The sequence below is a fragment of the Lepidochelys kempii genome, chromosome 7, assembly GCF_965140265.1.
Source record: "Lepidochelys kempii isolate rLepKem1 chromosome 7, rLepKem1.hap2, whole genome shotgun sequence".
Lineage (NCBI taxonomy): Eukaryota > Metazoa > Chordata > Testudines > Cheloniidae > Lepidochelys > Lepidochelys kempii.
Window position 1 is genome coordinate 67,910,741 of NC_133262.1, and position 16,273 is coordinate 67,927,013.

A 16,273-nucleotide genomic window follows, 5' to 3' on the forward strand; every position below is an offset into this window, starting at 1 on the left:
ATTCCACAATAGGAACTGAGAGAGACTTTGAGGGAAGGGAGAGGAGAAGGTACTTTAAGATGAATGGGTCAGTCTATGACAAAAGTGCTCAGAGCTATTATATCAGCTTTTGTTCATCTTCATGAGGTGTTCTTATTGATTTGAGAAATCCCACTGAGATGACTGAACCATTTCATACCTCTGCTGCAGAAGGTTGTGCAGAGCGCCTTCCCTCTAAAGAGGAGTCTGGGGCTCCCTCCACTCTGTTTTGCTGCGTCCTGCTGGTATACGTGCTCTTCATAGCCCATCAGTCACCACCTTCTCTCTTTTTCCCGTGGCTTCTCCAGCCCTACTGGAAGGGACAGGAGACAGGCACAGCTGGTAGCTGAGTGGGAGTAAGTTTACAAGGAAGCCTTCTTATGCCCTCCCCGCCCCCACAATCATGGTCCTCTCAGTATCACCACCTACTAAAAAAAACAAGGAAAATTCACTGCTCCAAAACTTTGTTAGTGGAGAATTAACATTCACTGGCAGTGCCTTTTACCCTTCCAGAGCATCAGTGCACCTATCCTTAGACCTTTGAAAACCAGGAAATAAAAAGTTAAGAAGTTTAAGTATAGGCTCATTCAATGTTCTGGACGGGTATGTGAATTCGGTTGACAATGGAATCATGAGCTAATCTGTAGTAATAGGGACCAAATTTATTTAGGGCAAATGTTGAAGACATACAAAATATTGCAAATTTTAGGGTTTTTTTTTTTTTTACACTGTTTTTTTTGTTGTTGCTTATTTGTGAAATTATTGCTAATCATAGCATCTTGAACTAGGCGTTATTCATGTCCAAACTTCCCCCAGTCCATCATCTCTGGCATAGTACCTCACTCCTGATGGGCAATACTCGTGTATTATTCAAGTCCTGGGCCACTCTTATGCAGTCTTCTTTATTAATATGTTTATTTTAACTTAGGCATGGTAAATTATGCCAATTCCAAGCTCTAAGTAACTTGACATACATTAAAAATGCAATCCATAGCAATAAAAATACCATTTATTTTAATATTGGTTTGAAAAGCTTTCTAATGAGGACAAAAGGAATGAGACACCATGGAAACACATTTCCACTTCTTATGGAAGACATTCTTCTCCATATGGTGAATTTATTATTAAACAGTTTATCTTCTTAGGATAAAAAGCTGTGTTTATCACCGTTTGCATTATTAAATAGACCCTGGTCTGCCCTTGAAATTTAGATTGACCTGCCTGTGGTGCCCAGGTGTGTGTGACGTAGCCACTGTTGTAGATGCAGCTAAGGTCAATGCAAGAACTCTTGTCTCGATTAAGCTACCAGCACTTAGGTGGATTGCCTACGTTGATGGAAAACCGTCTCCTGTCAATGTAGGAAACGTACCCTGTGGTGTGCTACAGCAGTATAGCTGCAGTTGCTGCCCGTAGTATCGAACATACCCTGTGTTGCTCCTTGGTCATGTTCTGTAGGTGTAGTATATAAAATGTTGTCCAGACAAGGAATTTTGTGAACTAACTTTTCAAAAGCTGTTTGATAAACTTGTCTTTCTTTCTAGGCTGGAAGTGAAGGGGAGGAAGAGGATAAAGAAGGAAAAGAACCCAAACCAGGAGAGGAGGAGGAGAAGCAAAAGCGCATGGACAAGAAGCACAAATTGAAGGAGATGTTTGATGCTGAATATGATGAAGGGGATGCCACATACTTTGATGATCTCAAAGGGGAAATGCAGAAACAAGCTCAGGTAGAAGCTGTCAACTTGGCTATTTGACTATGAAGCTTCTTAAGTACCACACACTCTTTCTCTGGGGGACTCTTAGGGCACATCTTCACGGGCAACGTTAAAGAGCTGCTCCCACTGGTGCACTGTCGACCCTGGCTCTTTACAATGCTGAAACTTGCAGCACTCGGGGGTGTTTTTTCACACCCCTGAGCAAGAAATTTGCTGCGCTGTAAAGTGCCAGTGTAGACAAGCCCTTAGATTCAGCAGCCACTGATAGCTCTTCAGCATTTATGTGCAAAACACCATATGTTTAGAGGGAGTTTTTTAATTGGTGAATAGTGTGATTCCATTACCGTTTTTAAAAAAAACCAAAATACTAATTCTTTTGAAGCTCTTCTTTTTAATTGACTTATTGAATCATTATTGCTACTAAAATGTGGCACTCACCTAAAGCTACTGTGTAAATGTTAGCTGTTCAGGGGTTCCCAAGCTGTGATCCGTGGAGCAGAGAGCGAGGTGGTCACGTGGCAGGTGTTTTCAATGGAAAGAAATATCAGATGAGAAGGGGAAATGAAATTAAAAGCAAGTGTAGTCTGTGATTTAAAGAGGTCAAAATCTTTATTGCACTGACTACAGGTAAAAATATTTCGCTAATAATTACTTTTTCTTTTAAGCAATTGCTGTGGTTGCCATATGGCTATTAAGGCATCACAAGTGAGTAAGTAAGTGTCCACAAGGCAAAGTGTACATCAGAATGTATTCCACACTTGAAAAGTTTGAAAATCCCTGTTCCAGTTGTGTGGTGAGAATTTTCAAAGACATTTGAGAGACAATTTGAGCTGGTAACTCTGCTGCAATGTTTAGTTGTTAAATGAAACCCTGAATGTAGTTTTTAATATAGCTTTTTGTATTGCACTGACATCTTTCTGAAGAACCTTGCTGATGTATATCATAGTGTAAGGTTATTTAAAAAAAAAAAAAAGAGACCCACAGTGTACACCACCCTCTTATCTAACAAAATCTTGCTCAGATTAGCCATTAACTCAGTTGTACAGGTTTGCATTAACCTCTGACATAAGTACCAAACAACAAGACCTTGTGTTCCCATGTGCTTGCATAAGAACACTTAAAATGTAAACAAGCCTCTTCCAGGAAAAGAATGAGCCAATTTAGAGCTCCTGCACTAAAGGCCTGTTAGGGAAACATGTATTATAGTGATCCTTAAGCAGTGTATTGCCATCACAGTGTATTGCCAGAGAGAGAGTCCAAGTAAATTGGAGAAATCCAAAGACTTCAGAAATGTACTTGAGCCACAGGATTTATCCTATATGTTAGATTCCAACATCTGCACAAACAGCATCCAGAACAATCGGTAGTGGTATAGCAAAATATAGATGTTCCTAGCAGTACAAAAACAGAGGGAAAGAACCCTACTGTTAGTTACAAGGATCTTTTTTTAATTGCATAGAATCTTAGGTACACATAGCATCTCACAGATAAAGATAGGGCCCTCCTCTCTGGCACTTAAGGTAAAAATATTTCACAGATGCTTAGATTTAGAAGCTCACATCCCATTTTCAAAACTGATTTTGGTGCCCCGATCGTTTAGGCACTTTTTGAAATTTTACCCTAAATTCAGTATTCTAAGGATCTGTCCAAAAAGTCACTTGTTTCTTCTGGGCACTGTACTCGGGGTAGAGCAGTATGCCCAGATGTGTTTTGGACTTTCCTGTGTAAAGCTGGATCTGCTGTTTCCTAAAGGGAACTGCAAAGGAAAGAATTTGTGGTGGCAGACATCTGTTACTCTGAAGTAAGTTACTAGAACTATTCGGGCTATCCAGACAGATACCATGTAAATTAAACATTAATTTGCTTTTCAAGTAAAACTGAAACCTTCTGCACAAGCCTTGTTCATACATGGTTTTTCATGTTCCATTTTCTACCCATTAAAACTTTTCCCCCGTCTTTCTCACGTAGCTTAATCGGGCTGAATTTGAAGACCAGGATGATGAATCCAGAGTTCAGTATGAGGGCTTCCGCCCTGGGATGTATGTTCGAATAGAGATTGAGAATATCCCATGTGAATTTGTGCTTAATTTTGACCCTCACTATCCAATTATCCTGGGTGGTTTAGGCAACAGCGAAGGAAATGTGGGATATGTACAGGTATGGAGCCAAAGCTGTGTGTGCTGTGTATGGTGGTACAGCTGTGTTTCAGTAGGCATGGTATTGCTGTTGGTTTTTATTTCCTATTTGGCAAATGTAACTAATAGCTAAAAAAAGTTGAGACCTTTGTCTGAAGGTCCTTGTGCTGAAAAAAGAGAGGGCTTTTGGCATAGTTAATTTAAAAGTCCAGTGTTTGAGATTATAACTTGGCTGCTATCCTGTTTTAATATTTTAATGCAGGTTTGATGATCAGAAGGAAAATGTTATCAATATTGTTATTTTGGTATTTATTCGCACAAAGAGGCCCCTCCTCCCATCATCCTAGTTGCTGAACAAGCTCATGCAAAGACATTTGCGGTTCCCTAGGGTCTATAATCTAAGGCTTTGTCTACGCCACAGACCTTACAGTGGCACAGCTGTAAGGTCTCCTGTGTAGCTGCTGTATACCAGAGGGAGAGAACTCTTCTGCTGGCATAATTAAACCACCCCGACGAGTGGCGGTAGCCATGTAGGTGGGAGAGCATCTCCCACTGACATAGCGCTGTCCACACCAATGCTTTTGTCAGTGAAACTTTTGTCGCTCAGTGGGGTGTTTTTTCACACCCCTGACCAACAAAAGTTCTAGTGTAGACAAAGTCTAAATAAGGCAAATTACAATCAGAGGTTTGGGAAAGGGGATAGATAGATGTGTGTGTATGTATATTGTATACACACAGTTTTAAAAAATTTTAAATAGATGAAATGCCAGCTATTTTAAGTCACCCTGACCATCATGAATAGACATGTTTTAAAAAAAAATAAAGTTCTTTGGTTGTTAAACAAGCATTTAGGAAGGATGGAGATTGCTTCAATAATCACTGATATTAGGCCTAATGCTGTGCTTTTAATATTGTCAGTCTTTTCTTTTAACTAGTTACGTCTGAAAAAACATCGTTGGTATAAGAAGATACTTAAAACACGGGACCCTATCATCTTCTCCTTGGGGTGGAGGCGATTTCAGACTATCCCTATGTACTATATTGAAGATCATAATGGTCGTCATAGGCTTCTTAAGTATTCACCACAACATATGCATTGTGGAGCAACGTTTTGGGGTAAGGATTTTATTTAGATTTACAATCTACAGCCACATGGTGAACTGCAAAACTCCCTAGCCTTAGAGGAGGCATTAGGAATTTCCTATACAAATAACCAGCTGATCACTTTGGGGAAAGAGAGAATCACTTAAAACAAATGTTTATTCCCATAGGATATAAAATAATACTAAGAATTAGCAAATGTGCAATATGGTTAAGAGAGAGAAGGGAGGTCGAGAGGGAACTAACTCCTTCATGCAGGATTCCAGTCAAATTCTGATCAGCCTGCTGGGATATTGCATCAAGGAGGAACTGGTGACTATATGTCCAGAAAGAGAGAACATGTTAAGGACCCAGTCCTGCAAACACTTGCTTGTGGGAGTTACTTCACTCACACAAGTAATTCCATTCACTTCAAAGTGGGACTATTTATGTGAGTAATGTGCTGAATGGCTAGTTTAACCATCTTATTTTTTTTGGTGGGGGATCTAGAATACATAATTCTGAACATACTAATGTTCATACCACCTTTAAACAATAGCCAGTTGTTGGTTAGCCAAACACGTCGTCATTTGTTTTTTCAATTTTGCTTTTAGGCCCCATCACTCCCCAAGGGACAGGATTTTTGGCAATTCAGTCAGTCAGTGGCACAACGGTAGGTTTATTATCACAAAATGTTACTTGGCTCTTTCTGTAGATCATTGTATCAAACAGTGAATTTTTTTGAAAGCTTACGTATGTTTAAACAAGGATATGACAGGCTCTTAGAGAATCTTTTAAAATTTGTAAGGCACTCAGATACTGTGATGATGAGCATGGGATGAAGACCTAGAGAAGAAGCTAGATACTTCATTTGATAAAGGTTTGTATGGAGGGATGTATTCCTACTCCTGCTGGGCTGATATCCCAACTGTATAGGATAACCTCATTATAGTTAGACCAGATTAACTGAAAGGCAGTGACATACCTGATGCAAGAGTTTCTTTCCTGCACTGTGATTGATCTGAAATCCTGTTTGCCAAAAATATTACAGGTGTCCCTTCAACATTTTTATCAATGATGGTGGGCATACTATATTAAAGTACGTTTTTTGTTGTGTATACATTTTGTTGTGTATACATATGTGTAACACTTAGAGCACAGGTTCCCAACTGTGGGTTGCACCATCAGCAGATGGAGTTGCAGGTCCAGGGGATCAGTTTCAGCCTGCAAGACGATGCCATCTGCCCCCAAATGTCTCCAGACCCGCTTCATAGATGCTTCACCAGAAGAATGCCTTTTGTAGATCAGATGCCTCCTGGTGCGGCATTTGTGGAGCAGGTCCAGACATATTGCCTATGCGGAGGTGGCTCTGCGGATGCCAATTTGGGCATTTGCACCATCCAGCTGTGCAAGCATCCAGCTGAGGGACTTGAATGCAGAAGATCCTTATCTGTGGGCAGCAGCCTCATCAACAGAGCATCCTTTCTTCTCAAGCTGGTAGGAGCCTGCGCTAGCCTTTTCTGAGATGGAAATCGGCAGTGGCTTGTATGGGCCCTACCTTAGGGAGTTTATCTTCTTTTATGCCACTCTGAGCACCCTGTTGGCACTGAAGGATAAAGAATCATTGTAAGTCACTGTCTCTGTGCTACCCTAGTTTCACCACATGTGGCTTTCCTAAGTCCTGGCCTCATGTGCTTAACAGTGAATTCCTCTTTCTGCTCTGTGGTAAGAAGCACAATGGACTCATTTTTATGCATAATATCTGCTTCAACCTTCAGTAGTGAGTCTAGTGATGCAGTTATGAACAAAAAACAAGAAACCAAGAAAAATGCTCACAAATGTGAGGCTTTCTTTAATTATGGCGTCACCAGTGTTTTAGTCAAGAACGAAGAAAGGCCAAAATGCCTGGTGTGTTACACAGTGTTATCTTGTGAAAGCATGAAGCCTAATAAACTTAAACGACACTTGGAAACTCTTCACAAGGACCGCATAGGAAAATCAAGGTCATTTGTCCCGCTCCAGAAAGAACTTTCCCATCAACACGTGCAATTCGAGAGAGCCATGTCCATCTCTGACCAAGCTCAAAAGGCATTTGAGGGGAGTTACGACATCACACGGACCAAGAAGCCTCACACAATTGGAGTGACTTTGATTTTGCGAGCTGCAATTGATATAGTGAACATAATGTGCAGAGAAAACAAGGCAAACAATCTGAGCCATACCACTCCCCAATCCTTCACTTCAGCATGCTTTTGAAGTGATAGCAGCAGATCAGGAAAACACATGGCTGGATTATCCAGAAAACACGGATGCTTTTGCTCTTCAAGTTGATGTGAGCATGAGTGCATTTTTCAAAAGCCAAGAAATTGGCATGGGAGGGTGCAGATCTTGAAGACATTCTGTTCTGTCTCCCTCTTCCCGGACATGAGATACAATGTTTGCTGTGCTACATGCAAGACAAAAATATACCATGTGATCGCATGGTGGGCTTTTCCACAGATGGAGCTCCAGCTATGGCAGGCCACAAAGCAGGTCTGTGCGCCTCGGTAAAGAAAGTTGCTGTCTGCTGTGTGGATTCATTGCATAATTCACAGAGAACAACTGGCGTCTAAAACTCTTTTGAGTCCAGAGCAAGGTGAAGTTTTGCAGCAGGTCTCATCTATTGTGAACTACATCAAGGCTCGCATCTCTCTGCAAAACTGTATGAAGAAATAGGGTCTGATCATGATGTGCTGTTGTTCCACACTGAAGTTTATGGTTCTCAAGAGGAAAAGTACTGGGATGATTTTTTCAACTGAGAGACGAGCTGCATGCTCATGCAATAGACTGCAAAAAGAGTGAATTATTTGATTTTTTTTTTTTGTGACCAAAGGGAGATGTGCCTTCTTGCCTATGTCAGACACATTTGGGAAATTGAATTAATTGAAAACATGCCTGCAAGGACACCCACACCCTTCAGCTGAGTATTAGAATCCCAGGATTCACGAAGAAAATTGTTTCCTGGAAGAATAATCTGTTGAAGACAAACTATGAATTCTTCCCACAGCTTTGCAAGTTCCTATCTGACAATGTAATTTTTCTGCCTCCCACACAGGTGATGTCTGAGCATCTCAGCCAGCTGGAGGAACGGTTTTCATCCTTTTTCCACGACTTGGATATGACAAAGTATAATTGCCCTTTCAGTGCAAGCCTGATGCCATGGACTTGCCAGCAGCTGAAATCAAATAGCTCATCGAAATTTCCTGTGATTGATTCTTGTGAGGAACATATGTCCAACTTTCTCTCCTGCAGTTCTTGTTCACTGTCAAGAATGAATATCCTGCACTCTCAAACATACATTGTGAAACTGATGGTGCTATTCACAAGCACATATTTGTGTGAAGCTGGGTTCAGCACACTTGTGTCCATCGGCTGGTATCAATCTACCTTTGACGTCACATTGGAGATTAGAGGTGCAATTTCCACCACGCCACCAAACTTTGAGAAGCTGTGTTTCAACTCGCAAGCCCATGTGTCACATGAGAGAGCATTAAATAAGATGCTTAATGTGTAAATTCCTTGGATGTTTTTGGCTGCTATGTTGCTGCCTGGGGTTATAGGAAAGAGTAAGTTTCAAAATGGGGTCACGCAGGCAAAAGGTTTGGAAACCCCTGACTTAGAACTAGAGTTGTGATTCTCAGCACGCACACACACACATACATGTGCTAGCTCTTGCTGACCTAGCATGCTAAAAATGAGTAGTGTGGCCACAGGAACTTAGCAGGGCCAAGTATGTACCCACAGGAATCAGCCGAGTTGGTTCTAGGCACAGCTAGCCTATGTTGCTATTTTTAGCATGCTAGCTCCATGAGAGCTTGTGCAAGTATATCTGTGTGAGGTGGGAATCACAACCCTAGCTCCAAGTGTAGACGTTCCTTTAATGTACGTACACTTGTTTGCACTTACACCACATATTAAGGAATGCCGATCGCTCCCTGGCTAGCCAGGTAGTATCTCTTGAGTGGTTGTTTTGTTAACCCTTAACCCAGCCCTAAGAGAAGTGCATGTGTGTCTTCTTTTATATGGCCTTCCTCTTTGGTTTTTAAATATTTAAAGGATATCTTCATACTGTCTCAACAAGAGAGGTATGATTGCTATTACAATACACACAAAGTCCCTTTGCTCTGAGCCATTCTGCATGTGTGTGCGTGTAAAATTCTTTTTCATGAAGAAACAGAGTGCAGAGTAGAGTAGAAAACGGGGGGAAAAAATCTTAAAGATGACTTTAAAATTAATTTGAATAGCCATTCCAAATAGCTCATTAATGGGTGCTAGGGATATGACATTGGCAGTAACTCAGCCAGTTTTCATGAAGTTGATTTTAGTTTGCCATGCTGCAGCGCTACTGTTAGTTGTAAAGTCTGTGAACTCTGGCTATGGCATGTAATGAAATAGTACCTGTCAAGTGAGTTCTTCAGTCGCTGGCAGTAGGATTGTTGTTCTACACATTTAATGATCTATCAATCATCTATATGTTGTATATTTCAGCCTGATTTCCGGATAGCTGCCACAGGAGTCGTGCTTGATTTAGATAAATCCATAACAGTTGTGAAGAAATTAAAGCTGACTGGTTTTCCATTTAAAATTTACAAAAACACATCATTTATTAAGGTATGTGTGTGTGCTGTAATCTTGCTAGAATGAAGGAAATGCAACTTGGGGCTCAGTTCATCAGTCTCTTTAAAGTAATGGAAATTTTGCTCATTTTTTTTAAGTATATTCAATAAGTTTTGTAAAAGTATTTTACAGGGAATATAAATTATTATGATCTCCATTAGCCAAACCTCACTCTTCTAAACTCTGTTGTGCCAAATACAGTACTGTCTTCCAGAGGGTTTCGTAAAAGTGGGGTGTGGATAATCAGTTGGCCAGCTTCCCCAGTGTCTGCCATCTCAGCAGTATGTTAACCCAGTCTTTTCCTTCTCCAGCAGGGTTTAATCCTATAGCATTTACAAACTGCAGGATGGAAACTGAGCTCCTGCAGAAATTAAGACTTCCTGTACAGTTGTGGAGCTAGCTGGGGGAGGAGGTGGTGTAATACTGAGTTTCCAATGAGCCAAACAGCTTTGGTGAAGCCTGCAGGCTACCTTAAACAGAGCTTTAGGTTAGGCGATTTGGGGCTTGAGCCTGCAAGTTGCTGAGCACTCTGCACCCAGTCCAACAAAGCACTCAATCCCTCACTTAACTTTAAGACCATGAGTAATCCCACTGATTTATTGTATTTTATAAATGCAGAAACTCTTGTCCTAGAATGCTGCATTATATTAGATACTCTCCCCCCGACGCCTCCCAGTGATTTAAGCCAGTTACACCTTACAAGATGCCTGCCAAATGTTATGTTATGGCAAACAAATCTTTGAAGGAGAAATGGGCAGATGCTTTTTAACTCGTTCATGGTTGAGATGGATGGGTGCAAAGGTGAAAACCTGGATTTATTGTTAAGAAATTTTACCTCTATTTATATGGTGTAAATTAGATAGTTTTTAGTTAGATGGCTATCTTAGAGGAAAAAAATAATCACGATCATAGATACTTAATGTGATCAGTGTCAGTATAAATTTAAGAACAACAATTTATGATCTCAGTTCCCTGTTTATGATAAACCACTTGGGGATGATTGTGCTTTTGTGGCCTACACAGGTCTGTGTAGAGAGTGGTAGGATTGTATTTTATTCATAATAAACATGCCATCTTTAATAAATGATCTATAATCTTTGTGTTTCACAGGGAATGTTCAATTCTCCATTGGAAGTGGCTAAATTTGAAGGGGCGGCCATTCGCACTGTGAGTGGTATTCGAGGACAGATCAAAAAGGCTCTTAGAAAACCCGAAGGGGCGTTCAGGGCAACATTTGAAGACAAGCTGCTGATGAGTGGTGAGCAGCATTCCCCAAAAAAGAGATTATCATCCCATGCCTTTTCTCCTCCTTCCCCAAGAATGGAAGCACCATTTGTATTCTTGAATCTCTAATAACCTAAATGTGAATTCAGAGAGAACAGAATCTTTTGATTATTTATCACATGTGGTGATGAATGTGTGTGTGATAAAGAGTTTCACTTATGTTGGTTCTTTTCAATTATGCTGCTGTTGAGAATAATAGGAAATACAGATGAAGAACATCTATTAGGTGACCTATTTCTGCCCTCAGTGTTAGTTTATTTTGTAAACTATATTCTGGAGAATTTAGAACTCTGTTTGCCTAGAGAACTCAAGCATATGCTATATATAGTGGTGTGAGTGCTAGAAAGGGATTTTTATTATAAATCAGCGGAGAGTTGATAGCCCTTAATCAGAGGGTTTTCTCTCATCTGATGTGTGATGACAAAGCAGATGTTTAATTTTTAGTGATCTGCTGGGGATTCCCTACTGGACTGCAGTCGGATGATATGTGCATCAGGTCACTGTGCCCTATGCTCTTTTCTCATATGATTGTAGTTACACCATATTGAATTTGTGCTCCTGGAAAATAATAGCAGCATATAGTTTGGCTTTGAAAAGCATGTAGAGGGAAGACTAATTATTTGGATATGCTGCTACTAATAGGCACAATCTATACGTGACCTCCTTTGCTATAGATCATTATATGTTTTTTTAATCAGGTAGGAATATCTAGTACAGTGATACTGAACTTGGGACTCTTCAGGAATATGCTTCTCTTTGGGAACTTGTATGCAGGTTTTGAGGAATCCAGAGGTATTAATACATGCATTGCTCTGCCTGATGTTCTAGAGCAGAGATGGGCAAACTATGGCCCGTGGGCCACATCCGGCCCGCGGGACCCTCCTGGCTCGGGAGGGTAGCCCCCTGTCCCTCACCTGCTGTTCCCCCTCCCCCGCAGCCTCAGCTCAGCTTGGATAGAGGGCAGGGGAGTTTGGGGTGGTGGTCAGGGGGCGGGGAACAGGGGGGTTGAATGGGGGTAGGAGTCCGGGGGGGGCAGTCAGGAAGGAGAGGGGGGTTGGATGGAGTGGCGGGGGGGGGGCAGTCAGGGGAAGGGAGTCCGGGGGTGGTCAGGGAGCAGGGGGTAGTGGATGGGGCAGGAGTCCCAGGGAGGCCATCAGGGGGCGAGAAGCAGGGAGGCGGTCAGATAGGGGGCAGGGGCCAGGCCATGCCTGGCTGTTTGGGGAGGCACAGCCTCCCCTAACCAGCCCTCCATACAATTTTGGAAACCCAATGTGGCCCTCAGGCCAAAAAGTTTGCCCGCCCCTTTTCTAGAGACTGAGGATAAGAAGAGTGTTCCTCTTGTAAAATAGAAGTTAATTTAGTGTGCAGTTTGCAGTTCAGTTGACTTCCTTATTCAAATGTCTATCTGTAGCATGGATACAGTAAACCACATTGTCAAAAGCTAAGTGATCATGTTCTTTCCTTTCAGATATTGTCTTTATGCGGACATGGTATCCTGTTTCCATCCCAGCCTTCTATAACCCAGTAACATCCTTGCTGAAGCCAGCAGGTGAGAAAGATACTTGGACAGGAATGAAGACAACTGGCCAACTGAGGCATGAACGGGGCATCAGACTGAAGCAAAACAAAGATTCCCTCTATAAGGTATCTTCTATATTCTTGCAATCTGCGTGTTAAAATATGTGTGTGTGGCCTCCGCTGCTCCTAAAATCATTGTAAAATTAAGTGCAATATACGTGTGTGTGTGTGTATGTATATGTGTGTGTGTGTGTGTGTGTACATCTCGTCACTCACAGAAGAGCTGGCATGGCCCTTCTTGGGTGGTATGCAGAAAAGCTGTGGGGGATCGAGGTGATGAGTTGGATGGTGGATCAATGAGAGTTTACAAAGTGACCCATGAAAAATTGGAGAACCAGTGGGACATCCCAATTAAATGGCATTGGATTAATATAGGTAGACTTCTTAATTACCACAAAGACATTTTTCTTGGATGGCAAAGCTAATATCCAGAATCTCTTAAAAGCACATCATAGGATTTTTTGAAGACCTATAAATGATAGGGGCTTTGGTTTTACATCTCACCCAAAAGATGTAATGAGACACAGTTAAGGCTATAATTTTGTCACATAGGTCATGAAAGTCACAGAATCCGTGACTTCCAAAGACCTCCATGACTTCAGCCCTGGTGGCTGGGAGCTGCAGGGTCCCACAGCTTCCCGCAGTGGCAGGGAGTTGTGAGGTATCCTTGCCTCCTGAGGCTGTAGGCCACCATGGGCAACGGGGCTACCTTGCAACTTCCCAGCCCCTGTGGCGGGGGCAGAGGTACCCAGTTAGCTCCCCAACCACCTCGGCTGGGGGCCCTGGAACTCTGAGCCCCCACGGGTGGTGGGGGCCCTGGAGCTCCCGGCCACTTTTCAGCTGCCCAGCCCTTTCCCATTTTATCATGGATATTTTTAGTAAAAGTCAGGGACAGGTCATGGGCTTCCATTAATTTTTCTTTATTGTCCATAACTTTTACTAAAAATATCCATGACAAAACCTTAGCCTTAGGTTCACCTGTACCATTCTACTATGTCTGTCATCCCCAGCCAAGGGCAAGAATGACAGAGAACTCATTTTATTTGAAATGTAAATGTGCACAGGAAAAAATAGAAATACGTTATAGAAATACGACTCTTACGTGTGTGTGAAATTTGTTTTTTCAGCCAATAGTGAGGGAGAAGAAGCATTTCAATAAGCTCCACATTCCTAAAGCACTCCAGAAGGCACTGCCATTTAAGAACAAGCCTAAGAATCATGAGAAGAAAGCTAAGCCTACAAAGGACCAGTGGAGACCAGCGGTTATCAGGGAGCCTCATGAAAAGAAGGTAAATATGTTTTATTGTGAAATTAACTCTTCCTGTTTAAGATTGTGTTGCTTGGATCATGTATGACTCTTAATTTAGTTTTAGGATCACTGAAATGTGCAGCTATTGCCAAAAATTTGTTCCTGAGATTATATCTTGCCTCCAGCCATCATTCCATCTCTGTATGTGGTACATAGCAGAGCTCTATGCTGAATTGGTCCTGAGCAGACTACAGAGCAGATGGTTGCTAGGAATTGTTGTACTAGATCATGTATGACAAAAGTATGTCTCCCCAATTCTCCTAGTATGTCTTAGTCGTAGTATTCTCAAGATGTTTAGGTCACTGGTGTGCAGTTATGGGAGTTTTAGGTATATAATTGCCTGCTTCTCTTTGCTCTTACATTTGCCATCTATTAATAGTAAAGAGAGGCTTTGAACACAAATAAAGAAATTGTGATGATGCAGGATTTGGGGAAAGATAGAGGGTTTGTAAGGACGGGAGGATGTAAACCTCAGTTTAGCCTTCCTGTAACATTAAATAATCTTAATAATAACAATAATAATAATAATGATGCACAACACTTTTCAATAATACCTTCAATGCAAGGATCTCAAAATAGCTTCATAAATAATAAGTAAGCCTCTTAATGTTCCTAGGATTAGGCATGGTAATTATCCCCATTTTACAAAGGTGTGAAACAGAGTCACAGTGAGAGTAAGTGATTTGCCCAGTGTCTCGGATCCTGACACTGTTCATTAAATAATATCTTTAACTCATGGTTCCCCAGGGGTTAAATTTGTTCTTTCTTTTGGAAACCGTTCTGTGGCTCACCTCAAATGTAACTATTTGTATATTTAACTGTTTGTTTTCTCTTTCAACCAGATATCAGCCCTACTTACTGCTTTGGGTACTGTGCATAGCTACAAAATAAAGAAGGCCAAATTAAACCATCATCAGCACCGTAAAGATTACCTCAAAAGGAAGCACAAGGAGGAGGAAGAGAAATTTAAGAGGCAAAAGGAAGCCAAGAAAAAACTCTTTCGAATTATGGGACAGAAGGAGAAAAAAAGGCAGAAATCAAGTTTGAAGGGATCTGGTGAGAGAGAGAAGTGAGTTTCTGGAGGTCTCATCAGATCTAAAATGGAACTGGAGGATAGTTATCTCTGCAGTACCTACAAACATCTAGTCAAAAGACAATATCTGAAACATGCCTTGGAATAAACTGAACTTGCTATTGAGAAGACAAGGGGAAAAATATTAATATGACTTCTTATCATTTGGAAATGCATATAAATAGAAGTTATAAATTATTATTTGGGGGGGGGGAGCGTAAATCTATTGGAGAACTGTCCCCTTAGTATTTCCATGCAGTTACATCCATACAGCATGCTCTGCAAGCAACCATTAAACTATTTTAATGTTAATTATTGAATGTCATTCATTTATGAATGGACCACCTTGATTTCAATGGACTGCTCGTGGAGTAAGGTGCTACTTAATGTAAATAAGGGCGTCAGAATCTGTCTCTGGGTTGGTAATGCTCAGGCCTGGTCTACACTAGAAAAGTCAGCGTAACTACATGGCACAGGGGTGTGAAAAATCCACACCCTTGAGAGGCATTGTTAAGACAGTACAAGTCCCTGTGTAGACAGCACTAGGTCGACTTCTGTCGACCGAGCTACCGCCTTTCAGGGAGGTGGACAGGAGAGGTCTGCCCATTGGCATAAGTACTGTCTACTTTGAAGCGCTGCAGCCTCTGTGATGTTCTGAGTGTAGACAGGTCTTCAGTCTTTTCCTAATTCTGCCCTGCAGCAGAGCTACTGTGAAAAGGCAGGACGCTCACTAATCCACAACAGCCACATCCTGGAGAGAGCAGGGTGCGTTATTTGGCTTTGGTGTTACAGTAAATGCCATGGAAGTAGTCACTTCCATATATCTGGGTCTTGCATTCCTGAACTCGAGCACCACAGAAGTACTTCCCATATGCCTTCCGCTATAGTTCAAAGCCAAGTGTTCAAAAGAAAAAATGATTCACCAGCATCCTGCCCCTGGACGGTGGCTAGAACCATGCATGCATACTCCACAACTTGTGCAAGTACTTTGGGACCTGTCTGTCTGGGAGCAAAAGGTGTGATTTTTTTTCCCCCCTCACCAATCAAGTTGGCTTAGTTGAGTTAGGATAACTCTATTGAAAACACCCTTAATGCTCATGTCTAACCAGCTCAATTGATCGTAATGATACTAAACTGCCTACATGGTGGTGGTGGGGAGGGAAGGTCGAAGGGGGTTTTCAGTCATGTTAAAATAACTCAGTTGGAAAAAACCCAACACCTTTTGGGCTATGTGGACAAAGCATTAAATTGTAAGCTCTTAGTAAGATAGAGGGGACTATTTTCATTTTGTCATGTATAGCACCAAACATTGCTGGCACAAAGCTAATGATAATGCTTCCTCTCCCAGCTGGCAGTGGTCAGATAAAATTTTGGGATTATAATCTTTTGGGGTCTCATTCAGAGATGAGATCTTGTTTCCTCAAACTGA

General features: G+C 41.6%; 1 protein-coding gene across 5 annotated transcripts in view; it reads left to right on the top strand.

Annotated features, from left to right (window-relative positions):
• Positions 1-15,156, top strand: part of BMS1 (BMS1 ribosome biogenesis factor) — a 40,006-nt gene extending 24,850 nt beyond the window's left edge. For 4 of the 5 annotated variants that reach the window (XM_073353246.1, XM_073353243.1, XM_073353247.1 and 1 more), the window contains exons 15-23: positions 1,560-1,742; positions 3,699-3,887; positions 4,801-4,981; positions 5,560-5,618; positions 9,473-9,595; positions 10,712-10,859; positions 12,354-12,529; positions 13,591-13,752; positions 14,615-15,156. In XM_073353246.1, coding sequence (XP_073209347.1) covers positions 1,560-1,742; positions 3,699-3,887; positions 4,801-4,981; positions 5,560-5,618; positions 9,473-9,595; positions 10,712-10,859; positions 12,354-12,529; positions 13,591-13,752; positions 14,615-14,845 — 1,452 coding nt within the window. In that variant the 3' untranslated portion in view covers positions 14,846-15,156. The remainder of the gene's footprint in view (positions 1-1,559; positions 1,743-3,698; positions 3,888-4,800; positions 4,982-5,559; positions 5,619-9,472; positions 9,596-10,711; positions 10,860-12,353; positions 12,530-13,590; positions 13,753-14,614) is intronic. The other variant, XM_073353248.1, reaches the window with a different exon arrangement.
• Positions 15,157-16,273: the final 1,117 nt, after the last annotated feature.